The sequence below is a fragment of the Schistocerca serialis genome, chromosome 2, assembly GCF_023864345.2.
Source record: "Schistocerca serialis cubense isolate TAMUIC-IGC-003099 chromosome 2, iqSchSeri2.2, whole genome shotgun sequence".
Lineage (NCBI taxonomy): Eukaryota > Metazoa > Arthropoda > Insecta > Orthoptera > Acrididae > Schistocerca > Schistocerca serialis.
In genome coordinates, this window is record NC_064639.1 from 763,418,824 (window position 1) to 763,435,278 (window position 16,455).

Below are 16,455 nucleotides of genomic sequence, written 5' to 3' on the forward strand. Positions count from 1 at the left end.
CAGTATATAATACCATCCTAGCTTTCAGAAGTATTAACTCCTTCTTTGGGGAGGAGTAGGGGGGATGGGTTTGCCACAGTTAAAGAGGAAACATAGGTCACTCAGGCCCACAGATGACAGGGACTACCCTGTAGTGAGGATGTAGGGCTACCATGCTACACTGTATCCAGTTGAGATACATTTGAGTGAATATTAAGTACATCCCCGACACCTCAAACCAGAAAAATCATATATACTAATCTAATGATGTCAAAATTCCAAAGCTGTAGTTTGTTGTTAACAGAGCAACCATCAGATGATGGCTTATTATATCCGTTACACAGTCATGTAACTGCAACTGTCCATATTATGGAAGAAGTGACAAGTTTGAAAATTATATGTACCAGAAATTATTGCTAACAAGAGATAATTATTCAAAACTGGTTGTTATAAAAAAAAAAATTATTTGCTCTTAACTGTGAATAATTATCTTTCCTTTTATGCAATGCTGTATACCCCAAATTCACCTAAAACGTGGAATGTGACATTACAGCACCTATTATGCAGATAATTTGGCATTTAGGTAGGAAGCGTTTTATATATTCCAGGTGTTTGAAAATGCCACAAATGCTGAAACTGGCAGCCAGAGTTAAGAATATATAAAACATTTTACAATTAGACCAGTTTGGAATAACGATCTTTTTTGAAAAATTTCCGGTGGCTGAGGAACCAGCTGCAGCAAAGTTCACTGTTAGCAAGAGTGTCACAGACATAGAGTTATCACAAATAACTGTTGCTGTAACAGCTTCAAATTTAGACCTACATGATGTGATTGGAGTACCTTCAACAAGCAAGAAGTGCACGCTGAATATCACTGTCCAACTGGTAACAGTGTGCAAAAATCAACAGGTGAAGCACTTGATTTGAATCATCAAATTGAATTACTTACTGATTGAGAAAAAAAAAGAGAGTTCCGAGTACTACTGAGTTTATACATTTTCTATGAATGGAACAACATCTTGGCAATTCCACAAATTCTGCACTGGATACCTCCTGGAAAATAGGACCCATAGCACAATAAACTTACAGTATCCCACATAGTTGCAGTCAAAGCAATGATAGATGAAGAACCACAAGCAGTTTCATTAAACCCAGGGAACCTCGGGCAAAGTAATCCTCACATTTACAAAAAAATCACCTCGGCTCCATAGGATGACCCTACTAAAGCTCCAGTACTCACTACTGGAACCAGAATGTTCCAACACTACCAGGAATTTTTCGTTTAACAAATTTGTCATTTTTAGAGAGATACCCCCAATACAGTGTCTGTTCAACTCAGTCGCGCCATCACTTTCAGCTGAGAGATGCTACAATCAACTGAAATATTATAGATAAAATTTGAGAGAAGACACACCATGAAAATTCTCTATCCATATCATCATTTTAATGTACATTAAGTTAAGTGACTTACTGCAGACAAACTCAAGCAAAATCTTGTACTAGTAGAAATTATAAAGATTTAAGCAAACCTGACAAATTTGAAGGAATAGTTGATCTTGGACAAAACTAATTATAACTGAACATTTACCAGAGTGTGTCCTGATATGGTGCATACAATGATGTGTAGTTGGGGGATGGAAGTAGGGGACAGTGAGGCAAATTGTATGATGAGACTGTCTCAAATATAGCAAGGAGGTTAAAAATGGATGTTATGCAGGTATGAACAGATGTCAGCACAAGACAGACTAGCACAGAAAGCTGCACTGAATGTGTCTATAGAGTGATAACAACATGCAACAATTACCAATATATGAATTATTACTGATAAAACAGTTAAGCAGTTCATTATTCATTACAATCAAATCTACAACATCACTCTAATGACCATGATTTTTTTTAAAGGGAACTGAGTACCTTGATTCCCATGTACAACTAAACACTATACTGTTTCGGAGCTATGGGCAGTTTATATAATGTGGCAACTTCTGCTTCTAGTACGTGCTAATGATCATTTGAATGATCTACTGTTACCTTCTAGGGATTTTTAATGAGAGATATTGATGAAAATGATACACACCAGTGACACTATCAACCCATACTGACAGCTATGAAGTCATAAGCCACAAGGAACAAGAGATCCTTGAATCCCTACAAATATAGGGAACAACTCTGAATGTGAAGCTGGAACAGACATTTACCTACACTATGAAATGCAGAAGGAGGGGGGGGGGGGGGGGAAGAGGAAGATATAAAACATAAAGAATGTGTATGTTGTTGTTGATGTGGTCTTCAGTCCTGAGACTGGTTTGATGCAGCTCGCCATGCTACTCTATCCTGTGCAAGCTTTTTCATCTCCAGTACTTACTGCAATCTACATCCTTCTGAATCTGTTTATTGTATTCATCTCTTGGTCTCCCTCTACGATTTTTACCCGCCACGCTGCCCTCCAATACTAAATTGGTGATCCCTTAATGCCTCAGAATATGTCCTACCAACCAATCCCTTCTTCTAGTCAAGTTGTACCACAAACTTCTCCCCAATCCTATTCAATAACTCCTCATTGGTTATGTGATATACCCATCTAATCTTCAGCATTCTTCTGTAACACCACATTTTGAAAGCTTCTATTCTCTTCTTGTCCAAACTATTTATTGTCCATGTTTCACTTCCATACATGGCTACACTCCATACAAATACTTTCAGAAAGGACTTCCTGACACTTAAGTCTATACTCGATGTTAACAAATTTCTCTTCTTCAGAAACCCTTTCCTTGCCATTTCCAGTCTACATTTTATATCCTCTCTACTTCGACCATCATCAATTATTTTGGTTCCCAAATAGCAAAACTCCTTTACTACTTTAAGTGTCTCGTTTCCTAACTAATTCCCTCAGCATCACCCGACCTCATTCGACTACATTCCATTATCCTCGTTTTGCTTTCGTTGATGTTCATCTTATATCCTCCTTTCAAGACATTATCCATTCCGTTCAACTGCTCTTCCAAGTCCTTTGTTGTCTCTGACAGAATTACAATGTCATCGGCGAACCTCAAAGTTTTTATTTCTTCTCCATGGATTTTAACACCTACTCCGAATTTTTCTTTTGTTTCCTTAACTGCTTGCTCAATATAGAGATTGAATAACATCGGGGAGAGGTTACAGCCCTGTCTCACTCCCTTCCCAACCACTGCTTCCCTTTCATGCCCCTCGACTATTATAACTGCCATCTGGTTTCTGTACAAATTGTAAATAGCCTTTCGCTCCATGTATTTTACCCCTGCCACCTTCAAAATTTGAAAGAGAGTATTCAAGTCAACATTGTCAAAAGCTTTCTCTAAGTCTACAAATGCTAGAAACGTAGGTTTGCCTTTCCTTAATCTAGCTTCTAAGATAAGTCGTAGGGTCAGTATTGCCTCACATGTTCTGATATTTCTACGGAATCCAAACTGATCTTCCCCAAGGTCGGCTTCTACTAGTTTTTCCCTTTGTCTGTAAAGAATTCGTGTTAGGAATTTGCAGCCGTTACTTATTAAACTGATAGTTCGGTAATTTTCACATCCGTCAACACCTGATTTCTTTGGGATTGGAATTATTATATTCTTCTTGAAGTCTGAGGGTATTTCGCCTGTCTCATACATCTTGCTCACCAGGTGGTAGAGTTTTGTCAGGACTGACTCTCCCAAGGCCGTCAGTAGTTCTAATGGAATGTTGTCTACTCCCGGGGCCTTGTTTCGACTCAGGTCTTTCAGTGCTCTGTCAAACTCTTCACGCAGTATCATATCTCCCATTTCATCTTCATCTACATCCTCTTCCATTTCCATAATATTGTCCTCAAGTACGTCGCCCTTGTATAGATCCTCTATATACTCCTTCCACCTTTCTGCTTAGAACTGGGTTTTCATCTGAGCTCTTGATATTGATACAAATAATTCTCTTTTCTCCGAAGGTCTATTTAATTTTCCTGTACGCAGTATCTATCTTACCCCTAGTGAGATAAGCCTCTACATCCTTATATTTGTCCTCTAGCCATTCCTGCTTAGCCACTTTGCACTTCCTGTCGATCTCATTTTTGAGATGTTTGTATTCATGTTTGCCTGCTTCATTTACTGCATTTTTGTATTTTCTCCTTTCATCAATTAAATTCAATATCTCTTCTGTTACCCAAGGATTTCTACTAGCCCTCGTCTTTTTACCTACTTGATCCTCTGCTGCCTTCACTATTTCATCCCTCAAAGCTACCCATTCTCCTTCTACTGTATTTCTTTCCCCCATTCCTGTCAATTTTTCCTTTATCCTCTCCCTGAAACTCTGTACCACCTCTGGTCTAGTCAGTTTATCCAGGTCCCATCTCCTTAAATTCCCACCTTTTTGCAGTTTCTTCAGTTTTAATCTATAGTTCATAACCAATAGATTGTGGTCAGAGTCCACATCTGCCCCTGGAAATGTCTTACAATTTAAAACCTAGTTCCTAAATCTCTGTCTTACCATTATGTAATCTATCTGAAACCTGTCAGTATCTCCAGGCTTCTTCCATGTATACAACCTTCTTTTATGATTCTTGAACCAAGTCTTAGCTATGATTACGTTGTGCTCTGTGCAAAATTCTACCAGGCGGCTTCCTCTTTCGTTTCTTACCCCCAATCCATATTCACCTACTACATTTCCTTCTCTCCCTTTTCCTACTACCGAATTCCAGTCACCCATGACCATAAAATTTTCGTCTCCCTTCACTACCTGAATAATTTATTTTATTTCATCATACATTTCTTCAATTTCTTCATCATCTGCAGAGCTAGTTGGCATATAAACTTGTACTACTGTAGTAGGTGTGGGCTTCGTGTCTATCTTGGCCACAATAATGCGTTCACTATGCTGTTTGTAGCAGCTTACCCGCACTCCTATTTTTTTATTCATTATTAAACCTACTCCTGCATTACCCCTATTTGATTTTGTATTTATAACGCTGTATTCACCTGACCAAAAGTATTTTTCCTCCTGCCACCGAACTTCACTAATTCCCACTATATCTAACTTTAACTTACCCATTTCCCTTTTTAAATTTTCTAGCCTACCTGCCCGATTAAGGGATCTGACATTCCACACTCTGATCCGTAGAACGCCAGTTTTCTTTCTCCTGATAACGACGTCCTCTTGAGTAGTCCCCGCTCGGAGATCCGAATGGGGGACTATTTTACCTGCGGAATATTTTACCCAAGAGGACGCCATCATCATTTAACCATACAGTAAAGCTGCATGCCCTCGGGAAAAATTACGGCTGTAGTTTCCCTTTCCTTTCAGCCATTCGCAGTACCATCACAGAAAGGCCATTTTGGTTAGTGTTGCAAGGCCAGATCAGTCAATTATCCAGACTGTTGCCCCTGCAACTACTGAAAAGGCTGCTGCCCCTCTTCAGGAACCACACATTTGTCTGGTCTCTCAACAGATACCCCTCTGTTGTGGTTGCACCTGCGATACGGCTATCTGTATCGCTGAGGCACGCAAGCCTCCCCACCAACAGCAAGGTCCATGGTTCATGGGGAGGAAGAATGTGTATACTATGTAGGAAAGGGTCTCCATTATGAATTCAAAATGTTAATACCAATATGACTGACGATGAATTAGCTTTAATCATCACTATCCTCTTATCAGATTATAAACATTATTTACAATTTTATCACAATTACATTTGTTTGGTATTTTGGGTGCTGTTCAATACCTTTGTTCAGTAGCTCAAAATGATTAATTTTAGCAATTCAAGACACAAGATATAGGTTACTCTTACAGTAGAATTTTCTAGATGAATGTTGAGATACAAGGACGCTTATCTGTCCAAACACACTGTTTATGATAGCCTAGAATACGGTTATGTAAGAGATTTAATCAAGTGTTCAACCCCTCAGCTATTGCCCCAAAATTTGAAATTGTAAAAAATCAAACCTTCCGGGAACAGTTTGCAGACTGTGTCATACTATTTTAACCCAACACTTGATTTAACTTTTATCCAGAAAACTTCTGTGTCGCGTTTTAGCAAACAGTTACAAACTAGCAACTTTCTGACTGGTTTGAAACTCACAAATTATCTAGTGACTTTTCCCACATACCCCAGGGCACGCCGTATGATAGATAAATTTTCTCAACTCCCACTTTCTACACAATTTAATTTCAACAGCTCACATATTATCTAAGAAGACAGACATTCAAATGCTCATTTATTCCATGTGTAGAGGCAGAAAAAGCCTACAACAATGTTAAATGGAATACTTTCTTTGAAATTCTGGATATAACAGGTGTAAAATACATGAAGCAAAGTTTTACAGAATTTAGACTGCAATTGTAAGAGTTTAAGGACATGAAGGGAAGTTTTAATTTTGAAGGGAGTAATCCCCAATGCTATTCAATTCGTATGTTGAGCAAGCAGTAAGATAAAGCACAGAGGAATTTGAAAAGGGGATCAAAGTTCAGAGAGAAGAAATGAAAATTTTAGGGTTTGCCAATGACACTGTAATTCTGTCAGAGATAGCAAAGGACTTGAAAGAGCAGCTGGACAGAATGGACAGTTTCTTGAAAGGAAAATATAAGATGAAAATCAACAAAAGTCAAAAGACAAGAACACAATAGAATGTAATCAAAATAAATCAAGTGATGCTGAAGACATTAGATTAAGAAATGAGACACTAAATTAGTAGGCCTACAACTAAACAGTACAGTCTGGTCAGTAAAATAATTGGTGACAGCCAAAATAAAGAGAATATAAACTGTAGACTGGCAATGGCAAGAGAAGCATCCCTAAATAAGATAAATTTATCCATCAAATATAAATTTAAGTGTTAGAAAGCCTTTTCTAAAGGTATTTGTCTGCTGTGTAGCCTTTAACAGAAATGAAACATGGATGATAAGCACTCAGGAAGAACAGAATAGAAGCTTTAGAAATATGGTGGTGCAGAAGAATGCTGAGGGGTAGATGGGTAAATTGTGTAACTAATGAAGGTGGAGATGTACTGAGTAGAACTATAGAGAAAAGAAATTTGTGACACAACTTGACTAACAGGAGAGATTGGTTGGTAGGACCCATTCTGAGATATGAAGCAATCAGCAACCCAAAGATTGTTTTGAACACCACAGTGCTTTACTAGGCATGGTCCTGTTGGAGTTGGTACAGCATTGGCCTCCTCCAACTTCTGAATTATCCAGCCAGTTACGGATGCACCCACAGTTTAATGCAAATTCCGAACCGTGGTGCAACTTGGCATTTTTCATACAAACAAACACTGCCAGAGGTGAAAGATGTGACAAATGACAGATAAAAACCTAGGATTGACCAGGAATCAAATCCAAGACCTTTAGACCAGCACCTTACCCACAGACACTGAGCCTCTCTGAGACACCAAGGAAACAAATTTAGTGTTGGAGAGAACTGGGAGGGGGGGGGGGGGCGGGGGTAACTGTAGAGGGAAGCCCCAAGGCATGATCACAGTAAGCACCTTCTGATTTGATGTAGGCTGCATTAGTTGTTTGCGGATGAAGAGGCTTGCACCAGGTTGAGTAGCATTGAGAGCCACATCAAACCAGTCTTCAGAGTGAGAAAAACAACAACACATAAAAGGTTTTAAAGAAAACCAAGATGAAGGTTGGGAGAAAAAAAAGCAGGTAAGTTATAAAAATTTAAAGTTTTTCAATGACAAAGTAATTCCGTCAGACACAGCAAAGGACTTGAAAGACCAGCTGAACTTAATAGATACCATCTTGAAAACGAGATTGCAACAAAAACAAAACAAGAGTAATGAAGTTAGGGAATAAGACAGCAAAAGTAGTAGCACTGTCCATTCAAGTCGCGTGGCATTTTGCAGATAACGACAACGCTGCACCGCTGGCCACCAATAGCGACACCCTGGTCTAATGAGATCTATGGGCTGGCATGGCAAGACAAAAAAGTTTTACCTTCCATGGTTGCAACAGCCGACATATCTGGACCATTAGAGACAATGAATATTGGTGCGAAGAACTATGTGAGATAAATTCAATTATTATTGGTACTATACCTATGTCCCCTGCTGTTCAATCAATCCTCCGTGATCCTACAATCCAACTGACCTGATAGCAATGCAAAAAGCATCATGTGTTGGATTTTTGAGTAAATGTGCACTTATGGTGTACTGCAGCTTTTTCATTGCAAACTGTTGGTGTAATGAATGGTAAGAAGTGAACAAAACGAACTGTGAGTCATTGTCAGTGGCCAATAAGAACACTCGTTTATAATTTCCTGTGGTTCATAAATGAAGCGAGTTGGTGTTTTGCTCTATTACGTTGGAATTTAACCACATCCTCGGAATTTTCGGAAGAAAATCAAAAATAAGACATATAAGTAGGTTATTGCAATGGTGAACATATATCTCAGGCTATGATGGCAATCATATTTTCATGTTGAGATTCATTGGCTTTGCCAACTGATAACCAAATTGTCACATTCCTACCTAACTTAGGCCTTGGGCTAAGCTGCAGGTGTATCTGTCACAACATTCAGTTTTCTTGACAGTATCCATATAGAAAACAAATCAATTCCCATATTGCGCTAAAAGTAATCATTCGATTCAACGATTCTCATTGGATACAGAACACTATCAACCAACTTGCTATAATGGATGCAAACAAACTGCTAACAGTAACACACAGTGAAAGAACTTAGCACAGCCACACTGAAGCAGATTTTTGTATCACTCTGGTACTCTACTCTGAAATAACTGGTTTAAATCTCAGTACCATAAGAAACTTTTTATCAACAGCATCTGGCCAGCAAGTGGGGGCAGGGGGCGGGAGACAGCAAGAAGCAGTGATCTTCATTTGATGGTACTAAATTGGTAATCAACTTCCCAATGAGCTACTGAGTGCGTAACACACTCATTATGAGTAATCCATGTGACCTCTAGTTAAATGTTTTTCACATAATCAGATATCATCATCATCATCATCATCATCACTTTCTTTTTCAATGTCTTTACTTCTGTCTTAATTAAGAACATCTTAAATAATACAACATGTTGGGGGCAAGTGATATCATATCATTACCGTCAATAGCTCAGTGTTAACAGTCAATTTCAGTAAATTCAATCACCATGCACCATGCACATGATAAATAAAAGATAGAAAAGTAGTATCAAAATAGCAAACACGACTTCCACAAAAGTTCAATAACTGCACATGTCAGGTCAGAAAACTAATGTCTTGAACTCACAAATGAGATTCATTAAAATTACATAACAGAACTGAAAGAAAGTGATAAATTGCCTTCAAGACCATTTAAACAAGCAACAAAACTAGGAAAAAAGTATAACTTGAACTAAAGGAAAATCAATGGTCACTGACACATAAAAAAATGATAACACCTGCCAGTCATAGGGAAATACGGAAGCGTCCGATCCCGCCCGTCTGCTTTGACCCATGACGTCACAAATATGGCGGAAACAAAAACAAACACACACACTTTCCACAAGAAGCCTAATGACACTAACGGGACAAGTGCGGGAAATGGGGTGTTTTGGGTGGGGGGCAAACTAAATATAAACAAATTTAGACACCTTGCGTAGCTACAACGTGTAAGTGAAGACAGCCATGCATGAATACCCACCCACCTCCCCAAGGGTCGTAACCCCTGCAACCCATAGAAGATAAAGATGCTTCAGTAGGTGATTAGTGTTTTTTGTCTTTTTTAAAAAAAAATCTCACGGGATAGAACGAACAGATCAGAAAGATAAATATAATAAACTGAAACAGAAATTCGAGGACACAGATAATTAAAATAAGTAATAAGTGTTTTTAAATTAAAAAAAAAAATAATCTCACGAGATAGAACGAACAGATCAGAAAAGTAAATAAAATAACATAAAACAGAACTGGAGACAGCCACACTCAAACCAAACTCCGCGCCGTCATGACGTCACACACGACAACACCCTTACGTCACGGGTCAAAGCCGACGCGTTGGATCGGACGCTTCTGTCAACCCAATTGTATTTGGTTACCTGTGATGTAGACTCATATGTTACCCAAGTCATCCTCCACCTCAAAAATTATTATGTAAAATAAAGTAAAATCAATACACATAAATGATCCTTTGAGTATTAGCGTAACTCTGTAAAGACTCTGTGTTATAGCCACAAGTGCATTTTCTAAATTTTACTCAGTTCAGCCTGATTAGGTCTTGGAACCTCAGTGCAGATGATACTGTAACAGATCCCCAGGAATAAACTGACATTATAGCTGCTGTCATGTCTCCTTCCAGTACATATATTCAATATCCACAGTTTTGTTTTTGGCGAAGCCAACAAATGTGATACTAAAAACACTAGGCTGTGATGATAAGACTGACATGTAGATTTGCCAGAGATCTACGTTAGGCGGGTTGTGGTGACTGACTGACTGATCTGTAGCTTAGCCCACGTGAAAAAATCAGTAACATCACATTATGGTCATCGTACTGTTTATGGCATTCATCACAAGTCTCCTATATGGCTGGTCAAAGCCGACAACGCATATTGAACATTTCTCTACATCCATCTGATGAACAGAGATAAATACTGCATGACACTGTACACACATAAGTGTAAAGATGTTTAATATTACATTTTTGTTTTGTCATCTATATGTTGAAAGGCCAGACAAATGTGTGGTTCCTGAAGAGGGGCAGCAGTATTTTCACGAGTTGCGGGGCAATAGTCTGGATGATTCACTGATCTGACCTTGCAGCAACAACCGGAACAGCCTTCCTGTGCTGATATACTGTAAACAGCTGAATGCAAGGGGAAACTATAGCCATAATTTTTCTCAATGGCATGCAGCCTTACTGAATGGTTAAATGATGATGGCTTCCCCTTGGGTAAAATATTCTGCGGGGATTACTCAGGAGGATGTCGTCATCAAGAGAAACAAAACTGGCATTCTGTGGATTGGAGTCTGGAATGTTAGATCACTTAATCGGGAAAGAAAGTTAGAAAATTTAAATAGCTAAATGGATTGGTTGAAGTTAAATACAGCGGAATTTAGTGACTTTGGTGGCAGGAGGAACAGGACTTCTGATCAGGTGAACACAGGGTTATAAGTACAAAAATCAAATACAGATAATGGAGGAGTCACTTTAATAATGAATAAGAAAATAGGAATGAAGGTAAGCAACTATAAACAGCATAGTGAATGTATTATTGTAGCCAAGAAGACACGAAGCCCATACCCTACACAGTGGTACAAGTTTATATGTTAATTAGCTCCACAGATGATGAAGAGATTGAAGAAATGTATGACGAGATAAAAGAACTTATTCAGATAGTTAAGGGAGATGAAAATTTAACAGTGTTGGGGAACTGGAATTAGATAGCAGGAAAAGGAAGAGAAGGAAAAATAGTAGGTGAATATGGACTGGGGTAAAGGAATGAAAGAGGAAGCCACCTGTCAGAATTATACTCAAAGCTTAATTTTATCTTCAGTAACATTTGGTTAAGAATCGAAAAAGAAGATTACATGGAAGGGACCTGGAGACACGGGAAGGTTTCGGACTGATTATATAATAGTTAGAGATTTAGGAAACATTTCCAGGGACACATGTGGACTCTGGCCCCAATTTATTGGTTACAAACTGTAGATTAAAACTGAAGAAAGTGGAAAAAAGGTTGGGAATTAAGGATATGAAACCTGGATAAGTTGAAAGAACCAAAAGTTCGTAAAAGTTTCAGAGGGAGCACTAGACAACATTGACTACAACAGTGAAAAGGAATACAGTAGAAGACAAATGGGTAGCTTTAAGAGATAAAATAGTGAAGGCAGGAGAGGATCAAATAGGTACAAAATCAAGGCCTAGTAGAAATTCTTGAACAACACAAGAAATATTAAATTCCGTTAGTGAAAGGAGAAAATATGAAAATGTAGCAAATCACACAGGCGAGAAGAAATACAAATGTTTAAAAATCAGGAGCTCCTATGGGAAACCAGTCCTAACCAAAGAAAGAAAGCTGAAAAGTGGAAGGAATACACATCGATCAGCCAGAACATTATGACCACCTACCTAATAGTCAATATGTCAATATTTGGCATCACATCTGGACACACAAGCCACCTAATTCCTGTTAATTCCAAGTATGGCGCGGGGAGGGGGGGGGGGGGGGGGAGCTCTGACACTACGTTCAATCACATCCCAGATGTGTTCAACGTGGTTCAGATCTGGTGAGCTGGGGTGCCAGCACATCAATTGGAACTTGCCACTGTGTTCCTCGAAACACTCTATCATGATCCTGGCCTTGTGTTACGGTGCATTATCCTGTTGAAAAATGCCACTGCCATCAGGAAACATGATCATCATGAAAGAGTGTACATGGTCTGCAACCAGTGTACGATACTCATTGGGTGTCAAGAGTGCCTGACACGAGCTCCACTGAAGCCACGTGAAAGTTCCCCGGAGCATAATGGAGCAGCTGCCAGCTCTCTCTGACCCACAGTATAGGTGTCAAGGAGCTGTTCCCCTGAAGATAACGGATTCATGTCCTTCCATCACCACAATCAAGAAAATATCAAGATTCATAAGATCATGCAACCGCTCTGGGACTACGCCAATGTCTAGTGCCCATTTCAGCTGTAGTTGCTGATGTCATGGTATTAACATTGGCACATGGATAGGTCGTTGGCTGCGAAAGCCCATTGTTAGGAGTGCTTGTGTGTTCAGACACACTAGCAATCTGCCGACCATTAATGCCTAATGTTAGTTCCGCCACAGTTCGGCGCCTGTCATGTTTTACAAGTCTGCCCAGCTTACAATGTCACATATCTGTAAATGAGGGGTGGTCACCCAACCCCACAATGTCTGGACTTTGTGTCACCTTGGGTTCACCAAGTGTTGAATACACTCACCACAGCACTCCTCGAACATCCGACAAGTTGTGCAGTTTCCAATATGCTAATGCCAAGCCTCTGGGCCATGATAATCTGCCCTCAGTCAGACTCAGCTAGATCATGCACCTTCCACATTATATGCACAGTCAGTATGCTCACTGATATTACATACACCATGCGTGTGTCTGACTAGCAGCCATTCCACGACAGGTGACACTGCTATCACCTGGACAAGTTATTATCAATAGTTGCTCATTTATTATGGCTGGTCAGTATGTAGAGGGTCTATACAAGGGATATAAACCTGAAGGCAATATCATAGAAATGGAAGTTTATGTAGATGAAGACGAGATGGGAGATATGATACTGCAAGATAAATTTGACAGAGTTGTAAAGACCTAACTCGAAACAAGGCCCTAAGAGCAAACGATATTCCGTTAGAACTACTAATAGCCTTGGGAGAACCAGCCATGATAAAACTCTTTCATCTGGTGTGCAAGATGTATAAGACAGGCGAAATACCCTCGGACTTCAGGGAGAATGTCACAATTCCAGTTCCAAAGAAAGCAGCTGCTGAAATATGTGAAAATTATCGAACTATCAGTTTAACAAGTCATGGTCACAAAATACCAACCCGAATTCTTTACATAAGAATGGAAAAACTGGTAAAAGCTGACCTCGGTGAAGGTCAAATTGGATGCTAGAGAAATGTAGGAACATGCGAGGCAATACTGACCCTATGACTTACCTTAGAAGATTTTTTACCAACATTCTAAGACAAAATTATTAGAAGAGGAAATAAAGCACTATACCAGAAAGATAGCCTCACCAGTAGCTTTTCTTTTCATACTGTGTCGGCTTTGGGCTGTGTACAACCAAATGCTACAAGAAGACTTTCACTGCTTACTTCAGTATAATTAGAGAACACTGGTACATTTATATGGGAACCTCTCAATAACTGGTGGATTGTAGAGGCATGACTTGACAAGTAAATAATAGTAATAAGAGTAACAACAGAAATGATTCTTCCTGCCAGATTAAAACTGTGTGCCGGACTGAGACTCGAACTCAGGACCTTCACCTTTGGCGGGCAAGTGCTGTAACATCTGAGCTACCCGTGCACGGGTAGACCAGATGTTAGAGCACTTGCCCGTCAAAGGCGAAGGTCCTGAGTTCGAGTCTCAGTCCAGCACACAGTTTTAATCTGGCAGGAAGAATCATATCAGTGCACACTCTGCTACAGAGTTAAAATCTCATTCTGAACAACAGAAATGAATTTTAATGAAGGCTGATAACAGAATATTTTTGGTGTGTTTAAATACATATAGTTGTACAAAAAACTTACACCAACTCCTGTATTCACAGCAAACCTCTACAAAGAATGACCTTGTCAAAATGAAGCATTCAAATCACAAGGAGTGATCTGGCCATGTATTTGATGCCACCCAGTCATATGACAGTATAGTTATCCTATGATCAGAGATATCTAAGATTTGCTCACTTACTGCACAGGCACAGTAACAAATATTAGAGGCAGGAGAATAGTGATACCTTTTTACTTAACCAATGTGAATTAATATTTTCTCCCTGTTATAAACAAGGAGGACAACATTTCAACTTTTGCTTGTACACTAATAGAGAATTTCACACAATATTGAAGGAATCCTCATCAGACTGCTTTACAGGATGATATTCTAAAAGTCACTCTTCTTCTTATGTGTGCCAAGCTTCTTCAAATTTTTATACATGAAGCAGATTTCTAGTAATTCCTACCTTCCAACATTCTCAAAATCATCACACTGTTACAGTTAAGTATAGGCAATTACCTGTAAAAATTACTGCTTTCTCCAGACTTCACATTAATTCTGAATACTCCTTTATAGCCACTACTGTTTATTTTAGGAATGATCGCTGTGACCTGACCACTCCTCAATAATGTTACTTCTACACTCTCCCGCAAATGCCTGTAGTAACGCTGTTCTGCTTCAGAATCCCACTCCACTTTGTTTTGAGTTTCGCAGTCATTGCCATCCGAATCCCATGCAGCACATGACAGATCAGTTGGTTTACTATCAAGCTCCTCAAAATCCTGCTCCTGGCCAGTCATACTACCGACACTGCTTGACCCACTATCTAGTTCAGTTATTCCAGTTATGGACTCACAGTGACAACTCTCTACAGAACTAACTGGTGAAAAATCGTTGGCTGCTGAACAGTTCCTCGATCCTTCTGACGCAGTTCCGTAGTCGCTAGTGTTGGCTAGGTTCTCTAGCGTGACACACCTCCCACCAGTAGATATTCTCAGTTCTTTAGGGGCAGTGCGCACTTCACTTTGTATACTATCTCTTCCTAGCGCTTTGCGCTGCTTTCGTGTAAGTACACCCGAGAAAATATTTCGCTGGACGTGGTAAGGTGGAGGTTTGATAGGTGGCTTCATCAGATTCTGTTCTGGCGCATCGGCACCCACTTCCCGACTCTCTTGCACATTTGACACCACGTATCCGCACGTCTTCTGCCATAATTTTGTTGCACTTCGAGTCACCCGAACATGTTTTCCGTATGACTTGTCTTCGTGTTGACCTTTCACCGTCCTCTCGCACAGTCGAGCATCCAGGACACCATTTGATCGAGTAACTCGCTTTTTACTGTGCACTGCACTTTCGTTTGAATCAGCAAAACCTGAAACTTCTGATTTTTCCGTGGGAACACAGGACCGCCTGACATCTCCCCTTAACATCGCAATCACACATAATGCTTGTTAATTTACTATTTGCTGTGCACCAGGTTTAGAGGCGGAACCGTTTTCCATGTCAAATTACTGTTTTTTAACTACACTTCTCCGACATACGATGAAGAAATCTTACAACACTCCGGAACACGCATACTACCAAACGTCTACAACACATAAAAATATAACACACTGCTCATTATCGTTAAGATTTTAAACTGAAAAACACATTTATGGAATATTGTAAACAAGACGCTTTCTCCACGGCAGCCATATTGCACTGAATATTTCATTCATGATGGCATACAATTACCAACATTGTCCAGCCATAATTCACCGTTTCCACCTCTTGCATGCTTCCACAAGAGCCGTTGCACTGTCAAAATATACGAAATAAGAGTTACGTGATCAGTTTTGACAGAATTGTCAACACAATATAATATTCACGATAAAAATTAAAATGTTTATTTTCAGAAATATTGGCATCACTGCTACTTGTTATGATGCATGATCTTTGCTTTGTAAGCAAATAGTAGGGGGTAAAATGTCACGCACTTGCAAGTTCAAACAAGTTGACGGAAGGCGGCAGTTTAAAAACTATTTAATATAATGAACATAACGCAGAAGATAGCTGACACGGAAAAAAGAGATGCTCACGTTAGTCCTGTGATACTAGCACTGTATATTCCGATCGGCTATGGCTGTATTAGAACCATTCCGGCATTTGCTTAAAATGATTTGGTTGATTGGTGCTGACCGGTGTGGCCGTGCGATCTAGGCGCTTTAGTCATCCTCTTGAATGTGAGACCAGTTTCTTAACAAGTACACATCCTCTTCCAGTTTGTCCCGAAATCGCAAAACAGGAACATTCTTTCGAT

The 16,455-nt window shown here is 39.5% G+C and overlaps 1 protein-coding gene across 1 annotated transcript in view; it reads right to left on the reverse strand.

Annotated features, from left to right (window-relative positions):
* LOC126457980 (uncharacterized) overlaps window positions 1–15,842 on the reverse strand; it is a 108,471-nt gene extending 92,629 nt beyond the window's left edge. The window contains exon 1 of the mRNA XM_050094741.1: window positions 14,676–15,842. Coding sequence (XP_049950698.1) covers window positions 14,676–15,586 — 911 coding nt within the window. The 5' untranslated portion in view covers window positions 15,587–15,842. The remainder of the gene's footprint in view (window positions 1–14,675) is intronic.
* Between the last annotated feature and the right edge of the window lie 613 nt (window positions 15,843–16,455).